Genomic DNA, 11514 nt, shown 5'->3' with positions numbered 1-11514 from the left:
AACTTAAGATACACGGGATACCTGTGAGAAGGTCAGGCTCAGGAATTTGTTGAACGTACTATTTATACATCAGTTCATCAGAAGCTCTGAATGATGATACAGTGTAGGCCATCACTAACACTCGTGTGCATGTTTATCAATCACACAAACTCGCCGCACTACATAATAGTTAAAATATTTTATAATATTTATGTTTTTTGTTAATGTTATCTGTCTAATAAAAAATAAACATTTTTATAAATTATTATCTGTTGATTTGTGTACTTCATAATGTATAAAGTATCACACTTACACTAAAAGTAAATTGATTAAAAGTTATCTATTTGACTATTTATCATTTGGAATTTGTAAAGACTATTTTGGATTTCGTAAAAATTTAAGCATAAGATAACATTTTTTAATTTTTCCAACACTCAACTTCTTTTATAATTATATAATTAACTTATGGATAATCTTGTGATACATTCTCAACTCTTAGCTAATTATATAAAAATTTTATACATTTTTAACTACAAAATAATTTGTAAATATTCATGATTTTGACAAACTTTGTCAATATTTGAACTTCAAACACTACTAAAAAAAAATTTGACGTAAAACATATTTCAAACATTTTTACATTTTTTAGCTTTATATCGTTTATTCATGATAAAACAAATAAAATAATAATATTATATGTTATCGGTACAATTATTTTCTTTTATGAACAAAATACATTTTTACAATTAACTTAAAAACACTTTGCCTAAAACACTGTTATAATAAATTCATACATTTATGAAATAAATAAAAATTAAAGTATTACCAAAATAATTATGTATATATTAATAATTTATAAATACATTCATTTAGAGAAAAACTCTATTTAAAGAATTTTGATTTAAAAAAATAGTTTGTGTTGATACTACTTAACATACTTAACAATTTATTTAAAAATGAAAAAATGTCATTTAATAATCAGTCATAAAACATATACATAAAGCTAGTTTTCGCGAAGGTAGGTAACAAAAGAAAATGTATAGCTGATTATTTATAGATACGATAATTTAGTTCAACCTCCGCGTAAAAGCACTTACTAATTTTACTAAATATTATGATAACATTGGAATGAATCTAAGTATGACTACTAATAAAATAATAATAATATTAAAAATTATAAAAAAAATCATGATTATTTATATTGAATATGGTTTCAATATCTTTGGAATTACTAAATATAAAACAATAATAAATAAAAAAGTTATAGGTAATTATGATCATAAAGTTATTTCTTAGTACCTAATGATCATGACTTGTAAGTTATGACTGAATAAAAGCTAAAAGCATAAAATATGCTTGAAAAATGTCCAAAATTATTTAGAATTTCGAAAAATAAACTTCTTATGTTGTTATTGTATAACAATATGGAAAAATAAATTTATAAGTAATAATTTAAATATAACAGCAAGCCGGTTAAATTCTGAAATCAATTTTTTTCTATAACTTGAACACAATCCAGAGGTATTATTTTTTAGTGCAACAATTCTTATGATTCCATAGGTTTTAGGCATCATCAAAATATTTTATTTCCATAATTGTACCTATAAAATAATAAAGAAAGGTTAAAAAAATATATTAATATTTATGGTATAGGTATGTATATTTTTAAAGATTCGAGTAAAAAGTGGTAATAAATAAAATGACATTACATTAACATCGTTTTCTCTTCAATTTAACAACACACATTGGACAATACCATTTTTCATGTTTTGGTTCAGACTCAATAGCAACACATTCATAATGAAACCATTCATAACGGCACTAAATCCAAAAATATAAATTATGTAAAAACATATATTTACACAACACCAATGTACAATTTTTTTTTTTTTATTACTCTAATTATACCTACCTTGCTATTATCACAACCAATCATTTTACCATACGCTACTTCATTACATAAGCAATAAAGACGTTTATCTGAATCATTAATCGTTGCCACTACATCAGTTTTTTTTCGTTTAGAATTTCTGAAAAATAATTATTATTGAAATGTAAAAAAAATCAAGTTAAGTTGAATGACCGTAAATATCAATGGAATAATAATATCAATTGATTTTTTTCTCTACTCAAAATATAATTGTAAAGTATATTATTAAAGTTGGATAATATTACTAACAATTTATATTTTAATACTTGCATTGAATGTTTTTTAGCTCGATTTATTTTTGTACTATCTGAACATAGTACTTTATTACTTATAGGCGATTCTGGTAATATTGCACAAGTCATTGTACTTGTTTTCTCATCAGCTGCTGAAGTAGATGTAGTAGATGTAGTAGATACTGTAGTAGATGTTGTAGTAGATGCTGTTGTAGATGCTTTTAAATTGGCTGACTTAAGTCTTTTAACCGACTAAAAAAAATGTAATAAAATATTAATACTAAATAGAATAAATTAACTTATTATATAAACTTAACATATCATGCTATTTTTTGTTAACCATAATAAATATAATTGTATTTTTAGTAAGAACTAAAAATTTTATATTAAAAATAAATCAAAAACAATAAATAATTATAATATGTTTATTTAGAAGACGTCACATTTGGAGGTATTGTCTCCGTCTTACGAACGTATAACACAGCAAATGTTTGTTCAGCGGAATCAATTTTATGCTGTTAGCTTTAATATTAAGGTCAATTTATTTACTATCAAACTTAAAGGTGATAAATATTATCGTATAATGATCATAATAATCTAGAGTATATCGTAGGCTTTTATTGATATTTGAATTTTTAAATGAGTTACGAACATTTTAAAATTTTAACATCTTACATAACTATAATTCGCTTAAAAATTCATATATTATAGGTACAAAGTCCTACACAAGTTGTTCTAATGTCTGTATAAACATATTAAAAACCTATGCACAATCTTTCTTTTAGAGAAATTAAAAATTCAAATTTAGACAAAATTATATATTTAAACAATGAATTATGATGTTAATTATTTATTATAATTCAAAAACATTATTTGTAGGAATTTACTGATATTGATTATGAATTTTAATTAATTTTAAGATTTAGTATTACCTTTTTATTCCATAAACTTATTCATACTATTTTATGTTGAAGTGGCATTAACTTAAAATTTAACAACAATATTATAATATGGTGTAAATATGTATAATATTATAATCATATAAATTCAATGTTTTCGGCAAAAACTAAATCAATCTACTATAATCCTAAAACTAAAATTAACTACTTTAGTAACTAAATCGAAAAGAAAATGAAATATACTACAGGAATAGACCGTCTTCACTCAAAATCATCTTTTGTATAAAATTTTACTTCTTAGAATTATTCAAATTTAACGCACTTGAAACATAGTTTATAGCAGAATAATAACACCAGTTGCTTACCTTTTTAGAAACTTTGGATTCGGCTGCTAAAATTACCGAGTTATCAGCTTCCATATGTTCCAAACTGTCAGATAATGGAAACTGATCCATTTCAGTCTCGGTAAGAATTGTATCAAGTAGTAAATTAAAACCATCTCTACTAGAAGAATTTGAATCTGTCACAATAGATTCTTTCATGATACTGCTGTTAGAGAATTTATCTATCTCTGCAATATAAGAATAATTAATATTATTTTCATCGAAATCTGTATATATATTTATATATAGATACTTAGACAACATAGATACTTAGTAGATATTAACATAAAGAATTATCTGCAAATAAATGTTTTTATCATTTACTTAAAAGGTGGATTACCTAAAAGTATAAAGTACTATTTTAAGCAAAGATTAACAAAATTAAAAACAAAATAAGAATGAACAACTATGATTTATAAATAATATAAAGGTGTATAGAAATTAAAAATAAATACCGTTTGCCAAAAAATTGATGATTTAGATACTTTATATTTTATATACCTAAATAAAAGCTGGATACATACTATGCTATTTATAATAAAAAGTTAAAACTGTATAAATTATGTCATGAAAATAAATTATTTAGTTTATTTTTGAAGACAAAATAAGGTGGAAATAATATATATGTCTATTATTTATTTTTAAAAAGCACACAATTAGGTCTAGTTATTAGTAAATCTGTCAATTCTTCAATTTTTTTTTTTTTGTTTCATTTAAACTTTGTTATTTACAATTAGTTTTAACAGTTAAGTATTAACAAGCAAGATTAAAACATGAGTAATAATATAAGATGTTGGGTCAATAAAGCATATAAACAAAGACGTCTTAAATATAAATAAAATATAAGTGGTCAGCCAAGTTGTAAAAAGAGTGTGGTTTCACAGGCATATCTAATACAGATTATTTAAAATTCACATTTATGTAATTAATACATAATAATTATTAATAAATATTAATAATAATAATAAAGAGATCAGAAACAAGTTGGAGTGTGGAAGTTTCATATTAAATATATAAATTAATAGTTACTTTATAACAAGAAAACAAATTTTATTGTATAAAACAAAAAAATGAAATATATAACCTTAGTAAATATTTGTTGTTTATAAAATTCAGAGAAGGAATAAAAATGGATTTTCTTATTTTATGTCTTTGATAAAATTCCTTGAACCATTGAAAAATTAGTTGATTATATGATTGTATTTATCTAGCAGGAAAGATAATGAATGATTAGGTTCCAGACTAAGTTTATAAACAATAATGTTAACTACATTATTTACATATTATTGATGTCTGGTTATGGAACTATATTACTAACAAAATTCTAATCTATTGATACTGAATTTTCACAATATTTACAATATAGTTTAAACTTTTTAATTCATTTGAAATGTTTCATTTTAAAATTATTTTAAATATTCAACTAGGAACCTAAACATCTGCATTTTCAACTCGGTGTGTTCTAACAAATTATATATAATATGTAAGATACAAGTTTAACATTTAAAGAAAAACAACAACATAATAATGAAATATAAAAAATACAATAATTAAAGTAAAACAAAATGTAGAAATGCATTAAAAAAAAAAAAAAAAAAAAATTGAGGTTTATTTTTAAATATTTAATACTCACTAATATAGTGTTCTTTACAAAATTTATTCTCAAATTTATAAGAACATATAAAATTAAATCAGCATCAATTTACTGAGAAATGTATGAAACATTTATATTTGATTAGATATCAAATATTACATACCTAATATGTTATTTAATATCTTAATGAAAATATGTAATTCCATTCTCAAGTTAAAATATACTTACTGACTACTACTATAAATGTGAAAATCATATTCCTAAATAAAATTATTATCATGCTTATTCAATCAGTAATTCTATGGTTAAGGACCATTAAGCAGTTGAAGTAAATATAGCTACTGTAGGAAATTACATGATGATACATCTAATATCTATTCAAAAATCTTTAAATAAAATATATATATATTTAATTATTACTTTTTTCGAATTTTTCAGTGACATTTTTTTTATCAATTTTCAAATCTGCTCTATATTTTTCTAATCCAATGTCTAAATGGTTTATATATCTAGTCATTAATTTCTGCAAACTGTCAGCTATTTGAATTTTTTCATCTAAAATTAAAGATTAAACTTAAATTTAAAAAGTACTATAATCCAGTAAGATTAAAAGTATAGTATTATTAAATCAAGTTATATTTTATAAACAAATGATTATATTTACCAGAATGCTTAAGAGCTTGGTGACCAATTTTCATAATAGTTTCAAAATCAGAATCCACTTCATCTGGCTCCATATCGTTAGCCGTTGAAAACAAAGTATTTACATTTTGTTTTACAATATTCATGGAATCTGAAAACAGTCATGAATTTGTATAAATAATAATTATATATATAAATATTTTTAACGTCATGCTCCAGCAAAAAATGGTTTTTACAAGATAACATAACAACTGGGTCAGTGTTAAATTATAGAACAATACTAAATCATTAAGCCACTCTTATATGATAACAAAGAGATATTATAAATATAACTAGCATTAAGGTTTAAAATCAGTTATTTGATAAAAAAAATAAAATAAAATAAAATAAAAAGATAATTCTTACATATTATATTTCATTTAATTTGTATTTAAATAGAAACTTTCTCTTTTTTTAATATTTTGTGTTAGATTATCAATTTATAGCAATAATTTATTCAAATGATTATTATGCACTATATTTATTTAATAGACATTGTATAAAATAAATAATAAATAATAATTATAAATTACCCACATGTATAATTGTATAATTACTGATATAATACTTATATGCATCGATAATGAACTTATAAACAGCAATTTATTAAATGTCTATCAAAACCTATAAAACATATTAATAAAATGTGTTTTCACTATAGAAAATATTAAAATACTAAAATACTACTAGAATTATTGCTGAGCAGTTCTTTTTTGTAAGAAACGTGTATTACAACTAATCTATTAACATGTATTGCCTTTTTATATATAAATTGAAGAAATTTAGTTAATTTTCACAGTAATTAGATACCTTATTGTAAAATATAATATCTTATAGCAATACAATTTGAAATATATCTAAAATCCATTTAATAAAACACACATAGTTAGCTAATAGCTATATATAATATAATAATAATTTATTTTATTACCTGACATCCTGTTATCAAAAAAAAAAAAAAAAAAATTAAAAATTAATATTAACGCTAATAATAATAATATATTAAGTATATTACAAAAAATAACAATAATATCATATAAAATATATTATAATACATGACAACCCTCCAAAAAGTAGAGCTTGTGTTTGGGATGGGTTTGTTTAAAACAGTCTGTTAGAGTGTATATTATAATAGGTACATAATAATAATATATTTGTAACTAAAACTTATCACTTCTTTTTTTTGTAAACAATATAAAATTTACTAAATATAATAAGATAAATGAATAATGTTTAAAAATTAACATTATTTAGATCTTAAGTATGTAAGTAATTAATTAACATGGATTTTCCTTTGAAATTAGAGATATCAATATTTAATTTTCTTCATAAATCTATTCCTATATTAACAGTATTAAATTCTCCAAAATGTCTGTTTACTTTTATACAATTTAAATTACCTAACATTTTTAATCTTATATCATAGGAATGGTGTGGTTTAAACATTGTTAGATCAGTCTTAAATAAACATAGTAATATATTCTTAAAATAAAGTGTTTTAAAATTCAATATTCTAAACCCATTAAACATGTTTAATGTATGATTTAACCTTGGTTTGTGTAAAGTTAAATCCCTACATCGTAATCTGTAGATTCTCAAGAAAGGTATTGTAAGATACGATCCACCTCAAACTATTATATTACTAAGTATTGATAGTGCAAGTTATAGTCTATTTAACAACAAAGGATTCAAGATTTGTCTTAGATTTTTAAAAACATAAAATAATTTTTGAATTAATTTAGCAATATGTTGTAATCAATAGCACTATTTAAATTGTTCGTCAAATATTACTCTAAGATACTTGATTAAACTAACATTTTTAGTGTCTACACAGGGAATATTTTCGTTAAACTTTAAAATGTTATACCTTTGTATAATTAGTTTGTACAATTAATTGATGCATTTGATAAACATAAATGTATATACCTAGATTTATTCAAGTTAAGCTTTAACATATTATTATTCAAACTATTTTCTAACTATATTTTAGACAGAAGTAGACAATTCATATAATTTATTTTCACTATTTGCTTAAACCTTAACCGAAATTGGGCTCAGGACTGTATCTTGAGGGACTTCATGTTTTGTTACAAGAGAAATACTGGTATATACATCGTTGACTTTTCAACTTCAGATCTATTAGTTAGGTATGAAGTAAATAAATTTAAAGCTTTACCTCTGATCCCATAAAATTCTAATTTATTTATTTTAACCTGACCTAATCAGGAACTACTAATTAGTGATAAAATAATATAGTTTCCAAAGCTCTTTATATAAAACATGTTGTATTATTGGAATTATTGGATTTAGTATTTATACTAAGATAATGTTACCTACCTATTAATAATGTTTAAAAAATAGATTTCAGATTAAAATGTATCAGCCTACAGTAGGTACATAATTAAATAATTTAAAAGGAAAATGATTCAGCAATTAAAGCTAGAATTATTAAAACGAGAAGTTTAACAATTCTTTAATTAGTAAAGCAAATTATTTATTTAATTAATAGTGTGAAATTATAATCAATGACATACTTGTTGCTTTTAAGTCCAGTTGTTCAATTTCAGAAGTGCGTTTTCTAAACTCCTGCGGCAAGTGTTTGAGTTCTTAAACAAAACAAAATTATAACATGAATAAGTTACTCTGTAGTTTTAGATTATTTTAACATAAAAACTTACTATCAAGGAAATCTTCCAAGTGCGTCATCGTAATGATATTTAGATCACAGACAACGGCTAACTATATGTAATGTATAAATTAATTAGGTTGGGTAGCAAGTATGTTACACTCAATAATAATACCTACTACCGTTTCCACGTTTTACGTCTAGAAAAACAATGTAAAATTATAGCTTTCGGCAGTAGTGATTCAATTGTGGGTCGACAAATACTCTTCAAGAGTCACGACTTACCTTCTGATAAATATTGTAGCTGATAATGCAAATTCAAACATGTGGTCCGAATTCTAACCTCAAAAAAAAAAATTAATAATAATAATAATAATAATAAAATAAAATAAAAAATAAAATATATATATATATAATATAATATATCAAATAATATAAAATACACAAGAATCAATGAAACAGCACTATTCATCAGCTATCCATAGCTACCATTAAAATAATTATAAATATTGAATAGAGTTAATTATTGCAGTTACAAGTATACTATCACCAGCGCCTTTAATCCATAGATAATAAAGATCTTTATTATCTATGCTTTAATCACGGATTCGATTTGAATTCACCAGGCAGGGTATAAAAATAAAGGTTCTTTTAGCGATATTTTTTTTTTCCATATTGTTCATTGCAACGACTTCAGGGTCTTTGTTAATGCTTATCACAAGTGGTTAGGAGAACATGTGATCTATTTATCTCTATACACATGATACTACCCCACTTCTCCAAGAGGAGACGTGTGCGGTCTTCACTTGCAGCAGGCTATAGAGTATACACCCCGTTTCAAAAGAGAACATACCGGGTGGCCACGAGAAAAACCGATATTGTTATGTAAATCTGATATATTTTTTTTTTGAAACAGGGTATAGATACTGTGATGTTGGCCTAATCGGTTGACTTTGGTTTTGAACACGGTCTCCAAGGGGAAGCGGCATACGTTATCACTTAAATAAATCATATCAATATTATCACAGAACAATATTATTTAACAATAAACTAATGTCAAATAACAATATTACAGTAAAATGCAACTATTGCATTTTTTATTGTAAATATTTCAATTTTGCCATTTTCAGTAATATTAGGTGACGTAAGACCTGTTATTAATTTGTAAATTAGTTTTTTTCATTTTTATGATTTAATGTTAATTTTTTAAATAATTTTTTTTTTTTAAGTATTTTATCACATTGGTAAGGATATCAAATCAAAACATTTTTTGAAATGACCGACTAAAATTAAAAAAAATATATAACTCAAAAATTTAATGTGGCGAATGTAATACATAATGCTGAAATACACTATAATTTTCAAATCATCTAATAAATGGTCGTTAAGAACAAAAAAACACTATAAAGCTAATGAGATAGTAAATATACCTACTTAATATAAATAATTTGTAGAAAGAAAATAGTAAAATATATACTTTTAAGATCTAGAATGTGACAATGAAGATATTAATTAAATTTAAGGATATTTTGAATGATTAATTTTAGTATTTTATAAGACTAATAATTTTCTGATGTTAATTATAGTAGATATTAAGATATATAGATATAAATATAAAACATAAAATTTTTTTATAAGTGAACATCATCAGCTAGACTTTTTTATTAGTGTATAATATAAAATGGATATTACTAACAATAAGGTTTAAGCAAATGCAAATGCAAAAAAATGAACGTTAAAAATAAGCAAACTAAATCTTATGTGCACATCACCTGGACACTTGATCATACAAATAATGTAAAACATTTAGTTAGGTAAAACAACCAATGTATTAACATAAGCTCCCATTTGTCCGCTTTGTCTCCCTCCTTTACTTGAAGGTTGCTGTATCAACTCCAACCTGGTGTCAGTTGTATGGATGTATTGATTCCCAATTAACACAATTTTCCTTCTCGTTTATAGGCTGAGAACCGAATACAATGAAAGAAAATTCTATGTAGTTATTATTAAAAGTCTTGTTGAAAGCTAAAATAAATAAATAAAATTAATCTAAAAAATGAACTGAATGGATATTAAAAAACCCGTGGTTTGCACTTGAAGGAAATTTTTTTATATCTCCTCTGGTAATTTTACAACACTATTATGATAAGAAATAATTTAAGCACACTATAAGTACATACCTACATGGCTACATGTAATTATTTTATGTGATATAAGTCTAAGTATAACATAATTAATTTGAATATAATACAGTCAAGTAATATATTTTTTTTTTCTACTTAACTAGTATAAAATTTATCATTATATTACATGTTCAATTTTATTATAACAAGGTTTTAGTGCAAAACTCATACCACACATTCTGTATATATATATATATATATATACAGCATATAGAATCTGATATATTATGTCTAGTAAATTTAAGCTATAAGTACTTCCAATTATGTGATTTAATCTTGTTTTTATAAACAATAGGTAATATGTATGGTATGCATGAATTTGTTATTTTTTTGCTATTTCATATTATTATATATTGACTAATTTATAATTATAATATAATATAATATAATATAATATACATTTATAAATATATATACATACATATAGTATCTATGTTTTTATATAATTAATATTAGATATATTTTATATTTTGAATAAGATGCCTTTCTGTTAATATTAATATTATAAGATAAATTTATAACAACAGAAGTTAATGATTTTACTAATTTATTTGGTTAGTTATAAATTATTAAATAAAAATAATTGTATAGTAAATTAAGTGGTTTAGGCAATAGACAATGTTAAATTGACCTACCTAATTTTAAAATATATTTTGTGTAAATAAAAATAAAACTGAAGATGCTTCTCTGTTACATAGAAGATTCACCTTGTCAATGGAGTAGGTTACTGTCATGGACGTAGTTGACTTCAATGATAAAGTATTGCATATGAATAACATTTTGGAAACTAACAGTGTATATTTCTAAAGATATTATGTTAGTTATTCATTTTTCTATTAGTAAAACAGTAGTTTGAATTAATTTTGAATACACTGTACAAAAATTATCAAATTATTGCATAATATAAATAATTCAAATGATAATAAAAAAAATAATATAACAATACTACTACAGCTGAAAAAAAACCAATACTTTTAAAAATATTATATAAATATGATATATTTGT

The 11514-nt window shown here is 22.8% G+C and overlaps 1 protein-coding gene across 4 annotated transcripts; it reads right to left on the bottom strand.

Annotated features, from left to right (window-relative positions):
- Nucleotides 1-804: 804 nt before the first annotated feature.
- Nucleotides 805-9621, bottom strand: LOC114124440 (inhibitor of growth protein 5-like). 4 transcript variants are annotated; one of them, XM_050208105.1, is made up of 11 exons: nt 8611-9621; nt 8501-8525; nt 8378-8438; nt 8234-8305; nt 5683-5811; nt 5439-5573; nt 3407-3612; nt 2180-2394; nt 1892-2009; nt 1689-1800; nt 805-1580 (listed from the first exon to the last, which is right to left on the bottom strand). In XM_050208105.1, the coding sequence occupies exons 3-10, from the start codon at nt 8403-8405 to the stop codon at nt 1690-1692; spliced, it is 1014 nt and encodes a 337-aa protein (XP_050064062.1). In that variant the 5' UTR covers nt 8406-8438; nt 8501-8525; nt 8611-9621; the 3' UTR covers nt 805-1580; nt 1689. The 4 variants fall into 4 exon arrangements, with proteins under 4 accessions (XP_050064062.1, XP_050064061.1, XP_050064059.1 ...); XM_050208104.1 differs by having other exon boundaries at nt 8501-9621; XM_050208102.1 differs by having other exon boundaries at nt 8378-8525.
- Between the last annotated feature and the right edge of the window lie 1893 nt (nt 9622-11514).

The sequence above is a fragment of the Aphis gossypii genome, chromosome X (assembly GCF_020184175.1).
Source record: "Aphis gossypii isolate Hap1 chromosome X, ASM2018417v2, whole genome shotgun sequence".
Lineage (NCBI taxonomy): Eukaryota > Metazoa > Arthropoda > Insecta > Hemiptera > Aphididae > Aphis > Aphis gossypii.
Note: the sequence above shows the minus strand (reverse complement) of the source record. Positions and strands in the feature narration are given on the sequence as shown.